This window comes from Pavona decussata, unplaced genomic scaffold (genome assembly GCF_977016875.1).
Source record: "Pavona decussata unplaced genomic scaffold, jaPavDecu1.1 SCAFFOLD_102, whole genome shotgun sequence".
Lineage (NCBI taxonomy): Eukaryota > Metazoa > Cnidaria > Anthozoa > Scleractinia > Agariciidae > Pavona > Pavona decussata.
In genome coordinates this window covers 6,601,141-6,619,916 of record NW_028145517.1, presented here as the reverse complement: position 1 = coordinate 6,619,916, position 18,776 = coordinate 6,601,141, and the positions used below count along the sequence as shown (strand labels likewise).

Here is an 18,776-nt window from a genome sequence, read left to right as displayed (position 1 = left end):
TTCTCGGTGTTTGTAAATTGGATGAAAAATTCTTCCTCTTGTTTGATATATTACCTTCACGTAAGATGGTGGTGGCACAAAATTCTTTCAAAATTTTCTAATCCGGGCAAGTGTGCCAAAGCCAACGTGTACATGAGTGGGACTTTCTATAAATAATCAGCCCTGAATGTTTTAATTGCTCTCTGTAGGTGCTGCTGCACTGTCCATGACTCTGTTGCTGGTGATACTGCCATCCTTTGCTGCTACACTGCTGTTTCACTGAGCACAACAACTTCAGTCCTTTAAAAAGAAGATAAATGAACCCCTTAAGCCCAGTACAAATATCCAGATTCTCCTTACTACTCTTCATATATTTCTTATAGAAATTGTTGGGAGAATTTACGTTTAATACAGAAAAATATTTTACCTTTTTCTTATGACCTGTGAATTCGTTCAAGTATTGATGTTAGATACTTGACACTACTGAGGCTTAAAAGGGCCACTATCTCGAAAACTTTGCTGTATTTTAATTAAAACTACGCAATTATTTGACAAAGAACCGTTTTGTTAAATACGAAATTGCTCTTAGAGTACCAGGAAGAAAGTGACTTCTCCCAGGAAGAACTAACTGTAAACAGTTTTTAGCGACTTCTCCAAAACTGGCCTATTTTTCAAGTTGCAACCCATTTCCATCCTAGCCATTCCCAGCCAGAGATAATTGATACCAGTTTCTGTGCACTATTAGGGTTATTGTTAACGAAACTGAACCATTATTTTAACGATTCCAGCGATTCAAATATGGTTTTGGGCCATAAAGGGTTAGAAACAGAGTGGTGCACCTTGCAAATACATAGAGCATCTAATTGGATCTTTAGAAACGGGTGCATCCAACGAGAACATTACATTATAAGTTAAAATGGTGTTTGTTGTATTCCCACAACATTTTATGTGGGCGTTTAAATCTGAGGCGAATGTGTACGAGCTGGCGGCAGTTCGATCGAAGCACACGGTCTCGACAATCACACGTGAAAATAGGAGAATCGTGAACAGTCTAAATCACAGGTACATGTATGAAGTCCGTGCATTTTGCAGAGGTCAATTGCCCATTGTAAACAGTCAGGTTTAGTTTAAGAAAGGTCACCTGAAACTTTTGGAACGTATGTGGCACCCCCCGCACATTTTGCAGGGGCGGATGACATCATCACCAACTTGGCAAAGGAGAGAGAGCCTGGGATCGAGATCATCGAACGCACTCCCTAGTGTTTGATTATTACTAGTTTATACACGATAATAGTTAAAGCCAAAGGCTTATGGGGCCGTGTAACTGCTAAAACTACAAAGAAAAATTCTTAAACTAAACAATCGAACAGAAGATAAATTACATAATTACGTATCTAAAAGTAAATAAAGTAAATTTTTCGCCAATAGAGTGTGTGCACGACGGTCATCTTGGAGGACCGAAACAATACAATGATTTTCCTTCGGGAAATATATTCTATTTTTTGCAAATATCTTCTATTGTTTTAGTCCTCCAACATGGCCGCCTTGCACACACTCTATTGAAATTTTCAGCTAAAGAATCCTTACAGAACTGTGTTAGCCTACACAAATGCGCCTCTTAACGGCCATACGATAATGTGGAATACAAAAACCACCTTTTAACTATTTCGCTTTGCGGTAGGTGTCCCTGAGCTGGGCAAACTGTAGTCTCTCACTCTCGGCTATCGCCTTCATTCCTAGTTAGGCAGAAGGCTGTCAAGCTGAAGTTTATGTAATAGTTAATAGTTATTCTGAATATGGACGGAAAATTATTTTACAAATAACTGATTTTATAGAAACATTCAAGTCTCTCTTTCAGATTGTAATTTCCAAACTTGTGGGTCGAATTTTATCTTGGCATCTCAAGTTTGTGAAAAGCAAGCTAGCTGCCCAAAACTTAGCTTACACAAATGTCTTTAAAAGGGCATAAAATTGTCTCTGGGAACATGGAAGACAACATTTAAATTTTTTAATGATTTCACATTGTGATCACGTTATATTCAGAGAAGGATTTTAATCAAGCTTAATCACGATGTGTACAATTTTTATGGCTTATTATAAAGAAAATTTCAAATTGTCCAAAATGAGATCGGCAGAGTTATCAAGCCTCCCCATAGCTTTAATGATTTTCCTTGGCAGCCGGGTGGTTGAAGTATACTTCTATTGTTCATCTGGCTTTATTTTCTGATTCCGATTTCATAGAATCCTAGTCATATGGTAGGATCCGATGTATCGTTTGTTTATTGCAGTGTTTCTAGACTAGGAGGGCTTGATATGGACTTTTTTATCGGTAACAAGAGACTATGAGGTAAGAGAGCGAATCCCCCATACATGCCCCTCTTGCTATGAAAATTTTTTTCAATCTATTTTTGTTTGCGTTGCTATTTTAATGTCGACATCTTATTGGTCAGTTAGAGTGACGTCATTTAATTTTAAACTCAATGGCGGATTATAATTTCCCAAAATAGCATGGCGCGAACTAAAAAAAGATTGAAAATAATTATCATGGGGCACAGGGATTCGCTCTCTTACCTCATAGTCTCTTGTCGGTAGCTAATATCTCACATATATCTTAGTAGGTTTTGTGTGTGGGTTTTGGTGATAATGTCGATTTTGTGTTTGCTTCGCATAAGCAAATTTGTTCCTGTCATTTTATTTTTTGCTGTACCTTGTGGTGTAGTTTGGAGGCCCGTTTCAATGAACAGTCTTGTGAAAATAAATATACTGTTTAATTATGCCCGTGACATTTGCCAACCCGGCTGGAATCTAGATTGAAGCCATGCATGATGCATGTACTCTGAACAAACGTAAAGTAAGTGGGAGATTTATGGTACCGTAAGGTTTCGTTTGTCGGGAGCACCGTTTCTTTCGCTTCGATTCTGTACTCTTTCCCTCACCGACAAAAAAGCAATACCTTCCGAGGTATTGGTTTCTTCTCTCTTTCATCGAAACGACCGGAATTTTCTGTCTCATTCGCTCTACTAGAACCAGGCTTCATCGTGATAGCGGGAAACATCACTTGTCAAAACCTGGCGGATGTGCACGCAGGGTCACCAGAATGCTTCGGAAATGTGCAAGTGTACACATGCGAAACCAGTTATTGTTCGTCGACGTAAATGAAGGTAAGCCTACATTGATATAGAAGGAGAATTTATTTGTCTGTGAGGGTTGTCCGTCAGGACTCGCCTTGAAAGTGAGGCTAAGTTTTGCGCATGGTTAGTCATCTTCAAAATATAGATAGATCGTCTATTGAAACCAACTCTTGCAGTCGAAACGACTGAATTACATAGGTTTAAAATTAAAAAATCGCAAAATAGCTTTTAAGAGGAAATAAAACTATATACAAAAACCTGAACTATTTAAACTATATACATTAAGGAAAAAAAAACATTTAAGCGATAGAAATTGTTCACTATTCAATGCATCCACCTGCTTAATACATAATGAACGATTTCTTAAACCTATCGGTGCGACAAGATGGTAAAACATGACACTTCTTCCTCAAATGGTAAGTGTCAGAAGTTATGATCTTTATCATTTGCAATTTCGTTAATTATATTTTAACAGACAACTTTTCACGGCGTCTGACAAATAATGGAGGAACACCAGCCTTGACAATCGCCGGCCTCACTTTACGTTAAGCCAGGAAAGATTGTTCGCATAGCACGCCTTTGGATGTGTTCGATATTATCGATAGGTATTTTGGAAGGCTACTTTTAAAATGCCGACACGAGTCACTCTAAAACAGATCTAATAACACTGCGATAAAAGGCGACCAAATCAGCGGCACTTATGTGAGCTGCCTATGAAGTCAAAAACAGTTAAGCATATCAGAAAGGCCTTGTAAAAAGGGTAACGACTATGTCTCATTTTTGTCATATTTTGTCTGGTTGCAGAGATATTCCAATATCATTAGAAAATTTGATGACTTCTCAAGTGCTCACAGTATGCAGATAAATCACAAAATTAAGAATATCATTGGAAATAATGAGCTATGGTAATGGAAACTTGGCACAAGTATTGTGACTTACGAAATACATTAGACAATGCATAATTATTGTGATGCTGCTATGGCAACCATCTTGGTCCAGTCTCTTTCTGCTTTGAGCCAAATGTTGCCACTTTTTGACACTATAAGGACAAAGAGACAGTCGTGTTCAAAACGCACGCAATATCCATATAATGCTAGTCTCCTCAATTCCAAATAAGGAGTGGTTGATGTTTACAAAGACCAAAAGAAGAACACGCTACTCCCACATGAAAGAGATCCGGAAGTAGAAGTGTTGCCATGGCAACATTGCAGAATGCACGCATCATTGTGTCTCTTTCTCAAAGTACATTAATGGTACCATTTTTCTGTTATATAACCCAGAGATATTGTTGATTCAGTCATTTTTATTTTCGGAGAACCACTTCTGACGTGATTACTCAGCTGAATATCTCTGAAATGACAAAAGGAAAAACACCATACTTCTTCATTTTGAGAGGTCTTTCAAGTAATCCGATCTTATTTTTCACTTTATAGGCACTTTAAGCTGCCTCAGGAGATCCAATCGCTTCGCTGCCTTAGACATTTTTGCGTCTACACGATCGTTCCATTTCAAGTCAGGTCTAACCATGACCGTCAAAACCTTTGCAGAAGATACCCTCTCAAACTGCACACCATCGATTTCTAACAGCTCGTGATCTAAAGGGGATATCTTGAAACATGTATTTAACTAACTAGCTCTTTGTACTTGAGCGGGAAGTGGTTAGCTTGAGACCATTTAGAGACCACTGCTGTATAGCATTTCTAACTGTGATCTCGGTCAACAAACAACCATATTCGCCCGATAAAAATTGAATAAAGATTTTACTAAATTTTTCAGTCCAGTTTTGTTTATGTTTTACTTTATTTGAGACTAACTTTCTGAAAATGCCGCTTTAATGTTAAACCCGAAAAGGAGTCTATTTACACGACGTGTTTCGATTTAATTTTGGTCCGAAAAAATGCTTTCCTATTCCGCTACCCAAACAACATACGTGCTGTAATTATTACTGCACGAAAAGTGATTATACCTCAAGAAAGGGAATTTTGTTATCTTGCATTCAAGTCCATTAAACCTACGTAAAACAATTAATTAAACTTTGACATTCACATGTAAATTAAAGTAGCTTCAACCCGCGTTTAGAACTTTTACGGCAGGCGCTGGGTAGAATTAAAGATAAAAAACAGCAAAGCAACAGAAAAAGCAGTAACAGTGTGGTGGAATTTCAAATCTCGATCGTTCTTATTTTTATTATTATTTTTTTTTAGCCAGTGTCAAACCATTTAGTTTTAGGCTTCTATAATGAAGCTTGCACCAAGAATATAAGCAGTTGGAATACTTGTTAATTAGCCTCAAACGTGGGACATTTCTGTTCGACTTTATGTTTGATAAAATATGACAATACTGATTCAACGACGCCACGAATTGCGTCCTCAAAAAAAACCTCGCATCGCGTATTTTTATTCTTTATTTTTCCCATTGCGTATACAACATGTCATCCATCATGACAGATAGTGCATTTGTGTCATATAATTTTAGACATGCAAAGGGCACGCTGCCAAAACGACTTCTTCCTGAGTGAACCCCATACATATGTCATATAAGTTGAGAGAATTTGGTGGTGTAATTCATGATCACACGTATTTCTCGTTTTTTGAGAAGAGGGTGTTTGGTAGATGACTGTCTATATTCTCACCTCTTCTGCATGGCAGTTAAAATGGGTACCTGTTGATATCGGAAGGAGAAATTCTATCTTGGTATTACCTGGTAATCTGGCGCCAGATTGACCACGCTCTCCATAACAATAGACCATTTTTCAGAAACAATCCATACTTAGGATACATCTTTACTTCGGAGAACTTCGTCAGTCTGGCCCCTGATTACGTATGCGATACTGAGTTGAAACCAAACGGGAAAAATAAACATCGCATTAGAATTTGAAGACAAAACAAGACACGAACTTGTTTTTAAATTGACTTAATTTGACAGGTGTTATTAGCTGTGCCAAGTTTTACTTAGAATTAACTGCAGCAGGTCAGTAGTAAAGTTGCTTTAACAAACATTGCCCAGCGAAAAACTTTTCAACGAATGACGAGCATAATGTTGGGATCAAAGAAGATTTTCTTTGGTTTTTCATTTCAAAATGCGGTGTCCGGTAAGCGTTTTCTCTATTTCTTGTTACTTCTAAAAAACTTAGGTGAAAATGTAGATTGGTCTTCCGTAAAACTGTTCACTGGAGGTTCGTAACATTATCAAAGAGAAAGAGCACAAAATTTTATCTAACTTGAACAAACTCATGTTATCCTTGAGAAACGCATCACCGTGAGGTGAAACCAAACGGGGTAAACATCACATTAGAATTTGAAGACAAAAGAAAACATAAACTTGCATTTTAATTTGGAGGAGACAACAAGGTCACCCATCGGTCTATTTCGGTGGATATCTGCCTTAATGGCCTCAGCAATTTTAGATGCAGTCCTAAAAAAACCCCCAAAATATGTCGTCTGGCATTTATGTAAAGCTAACTACAGCTAGAAAATTTGGGGATTAAATTTCCGTTCCCTAAACCTCTCTGTGACTTTAAATTCTCAGCTAAAGCACCCGAACAGATCAAATTTTACCAGCTTACACAAATATGTCTTTAAAAGGACGCAACACGATCTGAGAACACAGCAGACAACATTTTAAGTATTTTCCATAATATTTTTTTCGTTGGGTGCCCCTGCGATAACATTAAAGCAAAACATTTAAAAGAAATTTTTGTTGTGTTCCTAAGTCGTTTTATGGGCTTTTAAAACTGATGCAAATGTGTGCGAGCTGACACAATTTGATGTGTTCGAATTCTTTACCTGAAACTTTATATTCTTCGTTTTCACGTGACGTCACCAAATTCTGGCATTCAAAACCGCGAGGCCTACAAAATTTTTACCTTCATAGGAAAGATTACCGAAAAATATGTCTTTTCACAATTTCTTAGCTCGATGTCGTACTTCCTTTTGAAAATAGAACAGTTTCAATTTCCGAGTTTTCATCGTGCGTGACATCAAGAAGGCGGCCGTGACAGAGCTGTTCCGTATCTTAAAAATGCCTTTTCGGGTGATTTTCAGCATTCTAAACAATTTAAGGTTGAGGAGAAATATTTATCTTAATATTCGAAAATTTACAAGGGAAAACAAACCTCTTTTCTGGCAAAAGTGAACTCCAGATGTATTTTTCCTATTTCCGGTCGCCATGTTCATGTCCCTCAGAGGGACACCAACATGGCGTCTCCATACATTTGAGTGAAACATTTTGTCAAATAACTCGAGTACGGAATACCGCACAGACCTAACACTTGGACAGGTTTCTTATTTACTTATCATCTATAACATGTCAATTTCTTGACTTCATTCATGGAATGGTTTCAATCTTTTTTTCACGCGCACGGCAATGGCGTGACAGTAAAAACCGGCAATTGTCTAAAATTTAGGGGAGCGGAATCTTTACCCTCGAATTTACGAGCTGTTACTGGCTCTCCAAAAATGCTAGCTGCCCTTTCTTCGCACTTTTAACGAGGTCTTCGCCCCTCAAGAAAGGGATTAGGTTTTCAGCGTTGAAAAGTTGATGTGATTCTCGCAAAAGAACGCGTTAGTTTTTCTTCAAAATTTAATCCGGATTTCTGGGGTAGCCAATGGCTTTCCAAACAGATATTCCACCGAAACCAACCATTGTACTGTGTGACCCTGAAAAAAATAAAACAGAAGGACAAAACGTTTCATTTGTCTGGGTACCTGTTCGGAAGGCCTTAATCGCCTCAGAAATTCGGGTTTAGTTGGGGAGAAAAAACATGTCGTTAAAAATGCAAAACAAAAAGATTAAATACCAGTTTCGTAAAGCCAACAACAGCTTGTAAATTCGGCAAATAAGATTCCGTTCCCGGATGCACTCACCAGCCTTAAATATACTATCACATATATTCCATCGCGCGTATGTCACACATTGACATTCCAATCCTAGCAGTATGCAGGATGTTTGTCCCATGAACCTAGTTTAATGGCCACAGGCGGCTATTTAAAGTTTCGCCACTTTGTTTTTACTTTATATACTCGCATGCAAATAGCTTTTCCTTTAATTTCCACAGTTTTTCGGACGGCTTCCTCAGCAAAACAATTCGATTGAAAGCTGAAATAACGTTGATATTTATAAGTAAAACGTTTATCACTTTACTGTAGAGTGGAAGAAGTCATATTTACACACGAGAAATCTACAACGTGTTCCCAGTAAATTGAATCTAAAAATGTATATTTTATCTCTTTCCATGAACGCGAAATATTTCATCTAAGTGAGATAATTTGAAACATAAGGAACGAAATTTTAACCAAGGGAAATGATTTTAAATCACGGCCACAAAATATCATCGAGAACCATGATTACGAATACCATACAATACAATACAATACTTTATTGACACTCCCCTGGTGGGGCTTTTCAGTGACAATGCAATTAACAATACAAAGATACCTATAAGAATTAATTATGTAATATATATAAACGGTTAAAAAATAGATATGAGCGGCTAAAAAACCCATTCCCCTTGTCCCTTTCTGAAAATGAATATTATTTTCGTTCTTCGGGTTTAATAAGCTACAAAAATACACAGAAAAGACTAATTTCATAGGCACTTTCAAGAATGGTTTCCATGTGATCGCAGATCGCAGATCGCAATAAGGTCTGCGATCGTCTGCGATCATATGGAAACTACTTCTGCGATCGTCTGCGATCCTGCGATCGCGATCGCAGACGATCGCAGAAGGTAGAATCATGTTCTATCTAAAGGCTGGTTTTCATATGATCGCAGACGATCGCAGACCTTATTGCGATCTGCGATCCGCGATCATATGGAAACCAGCCTTAATAGAGAGCCCTTTTTGCCATTTTTTTGTCCTTTTTTAGGTACTTTAATAGGGAATGACTTGATGCTAAGGTTTTCGGACAATCTCTTTTTCTAATTTACTTTAAGGATATTTAGTAACTACCTTAGTTAAAATATCACCAAATAGGACAAACGCTATTAATTTGTTTACCCCCAATAAACAATTCAAAAGCGTTCTACGACCATACGATAATGCATATTTCATATGATAAAAGTCTGAGAAGATCGATCTATAATTTTAGCACTGGTTGTTCTGTCAACGGTTTTTGCATTTAGCACAAACGTGCACACTGCTGGTCTATCATCATTACCACTGGCGCCGTCAGAGTCATTGACATCAGTGTTGAAAACATCAACATTCCCATCGGCATCAGTGTCCACACCAGCAGCAGCATCAGTATCAGCATCAACAGCAGATTCAGCATCCCCATTGGCATCAGTGTCCACACCAGCAGCCGCATCAGTATCAGCATCAACAGCAGATTCAGCATCCCCATTGGCATCAGTGTCCACACCAGCAGCAGCATCAGTATCAGCATCAACAGCAGATTCAGCATCAACAGCAGATTCAGCATCCCCATTGGCATCAGTGTCCACACCAGCAGCAGCATCAATATTAGCATCAACAGCAGATTCAGCATCCCCATCGGCATCAGTGTCCACACCACCAGCACAATCAGTATCAGCATCAACAGCAGATTCAGCATCCCCATTGGCATCAGTGTCCACACCAGCAGCATCATCAGTATTAGCATCAACAGCAGATTCAGCATCCCCATTGGCATCAGTGTCCACACCAGCAGCAGCATCAGTATCAGCATCAACAGCAGATTCAGCATCAACAGCAGATTCAGCATCCCCATTGGCATCAGTGTCCACACCAGCAGCAGCATCAGTATCAGCATCAACAGCAGATTCAGCATCGCCATTGGCATCAGTGTCCACACCAGCAGCAGCATCAGTATCAGCATCAACAGCAGATTCAGCATCCCCATCGGCATCAGTGTCCACACCAGTAGCAGCAACAGTATCAGCATCAACAGCAGATTCAGCATCAACAGCAGATTTAGCATCCCCATTGGCATCAGTGTCCACACCAGCAGCAGCATCAGTATCAGCATCAAAAGCAGATTCAGCATCAACAGCAGATTCAGCATCCCCATTGGCATCAGTGTCAACACCAGCAGCAGCATCAGTATTAGCATCAACAGCAGATTCAGCATCCCCATCGGCATCAGTGTCCTCACCAGTAGCAGCATCAGTATCAGCATCAACAGCAGATTCAGCATCCCCATTGGCATCAGTGTCCACACCAGCAGCAGCATCAGTATTAGCATCAACAGCAGATTCAACATCCCCATTGGCATCAGTGTCCACACAAGCAGCAGCATCAGTATCAGCATTAACAGCAGATTCAGCATCCCCATTGGCATCAGTGTCCACACCAGCAGCAGCATCAGTATTAGCATCAACAGCAGATTCAACATCCCCATTGGCTTCAGTGTCCACACCAGCAGCAGCATCAGTATCAGCATTAACAGCAGATTCAGCATCCCCATTGGCATCAGTGTCCACACCAGCAGCAGCATCAGTATTAGCATCAACAGCAGATTCAACATCCCCATTGGCATCAGTGTCCACACCAGCAGCAGCATCAGTATCAGCATTAACAGCAGATTCAGCATCCCCATTGGCATCAGTGTCCACACCAGCAGCAGCATCAGTATTAGCATCAACAGCAGATTCAGCATCCCCATCGGCATCAGTGTCCACACCACCAGCACAATCAGTATCAGCATCAACAGCAGATTCAGCATCCCCATTGGCATCAGTGTCCACACCAGCAGCAGCATCAGTATCAGCATCAACAGCAGATTCAGCATCAACAGCAGATTCAGCATCCCCATTGGCGTCAGTGTCCACACCAGCAGCAGCATCAGTATTAGCATCAACAGCAGATTTAGCATCCCCATCGGCACCAATGTCCACACCACCAGCACAATCAGTATCAGCATCAACAGCAGATTCAGCATCCCCATTGTCATCAGTGTCCACACCAGCAGCAGCATCACTATCAGCATCAACAGCAGATTCAGCATCCCCATCGGCATCAGTGTCCACACCACCAGCACAATCAGTATCAGCATCAACAGCAGATTCAGCATCCCCATTGGCATCAGTGTCCACACCAGCAGCAGCATCAGTATCAGCATCAACAGCAGATTCAGCATTCCCATTGGCATCAGTGTCCACACCAGAAGCAGTATCAGTATCAGCATCAACAGCAGATTCAGCATCCCCATTGGCATCAGTGTCCACACCAGCAGCAGCATCAGTATCAGCATCAACAGCAGATTCAGCATCCCCATTGGCATCAGTGTCCACACCAGCAGCAGCATCAGTATCAGCATCAACAGCAGATTCAGCATCAACAGCAGATTCAGCATCTCCATTGGCATCAGTGTCCACACAAGCAGCAGCATCAGTATCAGCATCAACAGCAGATTCAGCATCCCCATTGGCATCAGTGTCCATACCAGTAGCAGCATCAGTATCAGCTTCAACAGCAGATTCAGCATCAACAGCAGATTTAGCATCCCCATTGGCATCAGTGTCCACACCAGCAGCAGCATCAGTATCAGCATCAACAGCAGATTCAGCATCAAGAGCAGATTCAGCATCCTCATTGGCATCAGTGTCCACACCAGCAGCAGCATCAGTGTTAGCATCAACAGCAGATTCAGCATCCCCATCGGCATCGGTGTCCACACCAGTAGCAGCATCAGTATCAGCATCAACAGCACATTCAGCATCCCCATTGGCATCAGTGTCCACACCAGCAGCAGCATCAGTATTAGCATCAACAGCAGATTCAGCATCAACAGCAGATTCAGCATCCCCATTGGCATCAGTGTCCACACCAGCAGCAGCATCAGTATCAGCATTAACAGCAGATTCAGCATCCCTATTGGCATCAGTGTCCACACCAGCAGCAGCATCAGTATTAGCATCAACAGCAGATTCAGCATCCCCATCGGCATCAGTGTCCACACCACCAGCAGAATCAGTATCAGCATCAACAGCAGATTTAGCATCCCCATTGGCATCAGTGTCCACACCAGCAGCAGCATCAGTATCAGCATCAACAGCAGATTCAGCATCCTCATTGGCATCAGTGTCCACACCAGCAGCAGCATCAGTATCAGCATCAACAGCAGATTCAGCATCCCCCTTGGCATCAGTGTCCACACCAGAAGGAGCATCAGTATCAGCATCAACAGCAGATTCAGCACCAACAGCAGATTCAGCATTCCCATTGGCATCAGTGTCCACACCAGCAGCAGCATCAGTATCAGCATCAACAGCAGATTCAGCATCAACAGCAGATTCAGCATCCCCATTGGCATCAGTGTCCACACCAGTAGCAGCATCAGTATCAGCATCAATAGCAGATTCAGCATCCCCATCGGCATCAGTGTCCACACCAGTAGCAGTATCAGTATCAGCATCAACAGCAGATTCAGCATCCCCATTGGCATCAGTGTCCACACGAGCAGCAGCATCAGTATCAGCATCAACAGAAGATTCAGCATCTCCATTGGCATCAGTGTCCACACCAGTAGCAGCATCAGTATCAGCATCAACAGCAGATTCAGCATCCCCATTGGCATCAGTGTCCACACCACCAGCAGAATCAGTATCAGCATCAACAGCAGATTCAGCATCCCCATTGGCATCAGTGTCCACACCAGCAGCAGCATCAGTATCAGCATCAACAGCAGATTCAGCATCCTCATTGGCATCAGTGTCCACAAAGGCAGCAGCATCAGTATCAGCATCAACAGCAGATTCAGCATCCCCATTGGCATCAGTGTCCACACCAGCAGCAGCATCAGTATCAGCATCAACATCAGTATTAGCATCAACAGAAGATTCAGCATCCCCATTGGCATCAGTGTCCACACCAGTAGCAGCATCAGTATCAGCATCAACAGCAGATTCAGCATCCCCATTGGCATCAGTGTCCACACCAGCAGCAGCATCAGTATCAGCATCAACATCAGTATTAGCATCAACAGAAGATTCAGCATCCCCATTGGCATCAGTGTCCACACCAGTAGCAGCATCAGTATCAGCATCAACAGCAGATTCAGCATCCCCATTGGCATCAGTGTCCACACCACCAGCAGAATCAGTATCAGCATCAACAGCAGATTCAGCATCCCCATCGGCATCAGTGTCCACACCACCAGCACAATCAGTATCAGCATCAACAGCAGATTCAGCATCCCCATTGGCATCAGTGTCCACACCAGCAGCAGCATCAGTATCAGCATCAACATCAGTATTAGCATCAACAGAAGATTCAGCATCCCCATTGGCATCAGTGTCCACACCAGCAGCAGCATCAGTATTAGCATCAACAGCAGATTTAGCATCCCCATCGGCATCAATGTCCACACCACCAGCACAATCAGTATCAGCATCAACAGCAGATTCAGCATCCCCATTGGCATCAGTGTCCACACCAGCAGCAGCATCAGTATCAGCATCAACAGCAGATTCAGCATCCCCATCGGCATCAGTTTCCGCACCACCAGCACAATCAGTATCAGCATCAACAGAAGATTCAGCATCTCCATTGGCATCAGTGTCCACACCAGTAGCAGCATCAGTATCAGCATCAACAGCAGATTCAGCATCCCCATTGGCATCAGTGTCCACACCACCAGCAGAATCAGTATCAGCATCAACAGCAGATTCAGCATCCCCATTGGTATCAGTGTCCACACCACCAGCAGAATCAGTATCAGCATCAACAGCAGATTCAGCATCAACAGCAGATTCAGCATCAACAGCAGATTCAGCATCCTCATTGGCATCAGTGTCCACACCAGCAGCAGCATCAGTGTTAGCATCAACAGCAGATTCAGCATCCCCATCGGCATCGGTGTCCACACCAGTAGCAGCATCAGTATCAGCATCAACAGCACATTCAGCATCCCCATTGGCATCAGTGTCCACACCAGCAGCAGCATCAGTATTAGCATCAACAGCAGATTCAGCATCAACAGCAGATTCAGCATCCCCATTGGCATCAGTGTCCACACCAGCAGCAGCATCAGTATCAGCATTAACAGCAGATTCAGCATCCCTATTGGCATCAGTGTCCACACCAGCAGCAGCATCAGTATTAGCATCAACAGCAGATTCAGCATCCCCATCGGCATCAGTGTCCACACCACCAGCAGAATCAGTATCAGCATCAACAGCAGATTTAGCATCCCCATTGGCATCAGTGTCCACACCAGCAGCAGCATCAGTATCAGCATCAACAGCAGATTCAGCATCCTCATTGGCATCAGTGTCCACACCAGCAGCACCATCAGTATCAGCATCAACAGCAGATTCAGCATCCCCCTTGGCATCAGTGTCCACACCAGAAGGAGCATCAGTATCAGCATCAACAGCAGATTCAGCACCAACAGCAGATTCAGCATTCCCATTGGCATCAGTGTCCACACCAGCAGCAGCATCAGTATCAGCATCAACAGCAGATTCAGCATCAACAGCAGATTCAGCATCCCCATTGGCATCAGTGTCCACACCAGTAGCAGCATCAGAATCAGCATCAATAGCAGATTCAGCATCCCCATCGGCATCAGTGTCCACACCAGTAGCAGTATCAGTATCAGCATCAACAGCAGATTCAGCATCCCCATTGGCATCAGTGTCCACACGAGCAGCAGCATCAGTATCAGCATCAACAGAAGATTCAGCATCTCCATTGGCATCAGTGTCCACACCAGTAGCAGCATCAGTATCAGCATCAACAGCAGATTCAGCATCCCCATTGGCATCAGTGTCCATACCACCAGCAGAATCAGTATCAGCATCAACAGCAGATTCAGCATCCCCATTGGCATCAGTGTCCACACCAGCAGCAGCATCAGTATCAGCATCTACAGCAGATTCAGCATCCTCATTGGCATCAGTGTCCACAAAGGCAGCAGCATCAGTATCAGCATCAACAGCAGATTCAGCATCCCCATTGGCATCAGTGTCCACACCAGCAGCAGCATCAGTATCAGCATCAACATCAGTATTAGCATCAACAGAAGATTCAGCATCCCCATTGGCATCAGTGTCCACACCAGTAGCAGCATCAGTATCAGCATCAACAGCAGATTCAGCATCCCCATTGGCATCAGTGTCCACACCAGCAGCAGCATCAGTATCAGCATCAACATCAGTATTAGCATCAACAGAAGATTCAGCATCCCCATTGGCATCAGTGTCCACACCAGTAGCAGCATCAGTATCAGCATCAACAGCAGATTCAGCATCCCCATTGGCATCAGTGTCCACACCACCAGCAGAATCAGTATCAGCATCAACAGCAGATTCAGCATCCCCATCGGCATCAGTGTCCACACCACCAGCACAATCAGTATCAGCATCAACAGCAGATTCAGCATCCCCATTGGCATCAGTGTCCACACCAGCAGCAGCATCAGTATCAGCATCAACATCAGTATTAGCATCAACAGAAGATTCAGCATCCCCATTGGCATCAGTGTCCACACCAGCAGCAGCATCAGTATTAGCATCAACAGCAGATTTAGCATCCCCATCGGCATCAATGTCCACACCACCAGCACAATCAGTATCAGCATCAACAGCAGATTCAGCATCCCCATTGGCATCAGTGTCCACACCAGCAGCAGCATCAGTATCAGCATCAACAGCAGATTCAGCATCCCCATCGGCATCAGTTTCCGCACCACCAGCACAATCAGTATCAGCATCAACAGAAGATTCAGCATCTCCATTGGCATCAGTGTCCACACCAGTAGCAGCATCAGTATCAGCATCAACAGCAGATTCAGCATCCCCATTGGCATCAGTGTCCACACCACCAGCAGAATCAGTATCAGCATCAACAGCAGATTCAGCATCCCCATTGGTATCAGTGTCCACACCAGCAGCAGCATCAGTATCAGAATCAACAGCAGATTCAGCATCCCCATTGGCATCAGTGTCCACACCAGCACCAGCATCAGTATCAGCATCAACATCAGTATTAGCATCAACAGCAGATTCAGCATCCCCATTGGCATCAGTGTCCACACCAGTAGCAGCATCAGTATCAGCATCAACAGCAGATTCAGCATCCCCATTGGCATCAGTGTCCACACCAGCAGCAGAATCAGTATCAGCATCAACATCAGTATTAGCATCAACAGCAGATTCAGCATCCCCATTGGCATCAGTGTCCACACCAGTAGCAGCATCAGTATCAGCATCAACAGCAGATTCAGCATCCCCATTGGCATCAGTGTCCACAGCACCAGCAGAATCAGTATCAGCATCAACAGCAGATTCAGCATCCCCATCGGCATCAGTGTCCACACCACCAGCACAATCAGTATCAGCATCAACAGCAGATTCAGCATCCCCATTGGCATCAGTGTCCACACCAGCAGCAGCATCAGTATCAGCATCAACAGCAGCTTCAGCATCCCCATTGGCAGCAGTGTCCACACCAGCAGCAGCATCAGTATCAGCATCAACAGCAGATTCAGCATCCCCATTGGCATCAGTGTCCACACCGGCAGCAGCATCAGTATCAGCATCAACAGCAGATTCAGCATCCCCATTGGCATCAGTGTCCACACCAGCAGCAGCATCAGTAATAGCATCAACAGCAGATTCAGCATCAACAGCAGATTCAGCATCCCCATTGGCATCAGTGTCCAGACAAGCAGCAGCATCAGTATCAGCATCAACAGCAGATTCAGCATCCCCATTGGCATCAGTGTCCATACCAGTAGCAGCATCAGTATCAGCTTCAACAGCAGATTCAGCATCAACAGCAGATTTAGCATCCCCATTGGCATCAGTGTCCACACCAGCAGCAGCATCAGTATCAGCATCAACAGCAGATTCAGCATCCCCATTGGCATTAGTCTCCACACCAGCAGCAGCATCAGTATCAGCATTAACAGCAGATTCAGCATCAACAGCAGATTCAGCATCCTCATTGGCATCAGTGTCCACACCAGCAGCAGCATCAGTATTAGCATCAACAGCAGATTCAGCATCCCCATCGGCATCAGTGTCCACACCAGTAGCAGCATCAGTATCAGCATCAACAGCACATTCAGCATCCCCATTGGCATCAGTGTCCACACCAGCAGCAGCATCAGTATTAGCATCAACAGCAGATTCAGCATCAACAGCAGATTTAGCATCCCCATTGGCATCAGTGTCCACACCAGCAGCAGCATCAGTATCAGCATTAACAGCAGATTCAGCATCCCTATTGGCATCAGTGTCCGCACCAGCAGCAGCATCAGTATTAGCATCAACAGCAGATTCAGCATCCCCATTGGCATCAGTGTCCACACCAGCAGCAGCATCAGTATCAGCATCAACAGCAGATTCAGCATCCCCATTGGCATCGGTGTCCACACCAGCAGTAGCATCAGTATCAGCATCAACAGCAGATTCAGCATCCCCATTGGCATCAGTGTCCACACCAGAAGCAGCATCAGTATCAGCATCAACAGCAGATTCAGCACCAACAGCAGATTCAGCATTCCCATTGGCATCACTGTCCACACCAGCAGCAGCATCAGTATCAGCATCAACAGCAGATTCAGCATCAACAGCAGATTCAGCATCCCCATTGGCATCAGTGTCCACACCAGTAGCAGCATCAGTATCAGCATTAATAGCAGATTCAGCATCCCCATCGGCATCTGTGTCCACACCAGTAGCAGTATCAGTATCAGCATCAACAGCAGATTCAGCATCCCCATTGGCATCAGTGTCCACACCAGCAGCAGCATCAGTATCAGCATCAACAGAAGATTCAGCATCTCCATTGGCATCAGTGTCCACACCAGTAGCAGCATCAGTATCAGCATCAACAGCACATTCAGCATCCCCATTGGCATCAGTGTCCACACCAGTAGCAGCATCAGTATCAGCATCAACAGCACCTTCAGCATCCCCATTGGCATCAGTGTCCACACCAGCAGCAGCATCAGTATTAGCATCAACAGCAGATTCAGCATCAACAGCAGATTTAGCATCCCCATTGGCATCAGTGTCCACACCAGCAGCAGCATCAGTATCAGCATTAACAGCAGATTCAGCATCCCTATTGGCATCAGTGTCCACACCAGCAGCAGCATCAGTATTAGCATCAACAGCAGATTCAGCATCCCCATCGGCATCAGTGTCCACACCACCAGCACAATCAGTATCAGCATCAACAGCAGATTCAGCATTCCCATTGGCATCAGTGTCCACACCAGCAGCAGCATCAGTATCAGCATCAACAGCAGATTCAGCATCAACAGCAGATTCAGCATCCCCATTGGCATCAGTGTCCACACCAGTAGCAGCATCAGTATCAGCATTAATAGCAGATTCAGCATCCCCATCGGCATCTGTGTCCACACCAGTAGCAGTATCAGTATCAGCATCAACAGCAGATTCAGCATCCCCATTGGCATCAGTGTCCACACCAGCAGCAGCATCAGTATCAGCATCAACAGCAGATTCAGCATCTCCATTGGCATCAGTGTCCACACCAGTAGCAGCATCAGTATCAGCATCAACAGCAGATTCAGCATCCCCATTGGCATCAGTGTCCACACCACCAGCACAATCAGTATCAGCATCAACAGCAGATTCAGCATCCCCATTGGCATCAGTGTCCACACCAGCAGCAGCATCAGTATCAGCATCAACAGCAGATTCAGCATCCCCATTGGCATCAGTGTCCACACCAGCAGCAGCATCAG

The 18,776-nt window shown here is 43.7% G+C and overlaps 1 protein-coding gene across 1 annotated transcript; it reads left to right on the top strand.

The window, feature by feature from the left end:
• Positions 1 to 15,082: 15,082 nt before the first annotated feature.
• On the top strand, positions 15,083 to 16,046 carry LOC146471950 (uncharacterized; the record flags this gene model as incomplete). The annotated part of the gene is made up of 2 exons (XM_085120784.1): positions 15,083 to 15,889; positions 16,017 to 16,046. Coding segments are annotated over 2 exons (837 nt in total), but the record flags the coding sequence as incomplete, so codon positions are not given.
• Positions 16,047 to 18,776: the final 2,730 nt, after the last annotated feature.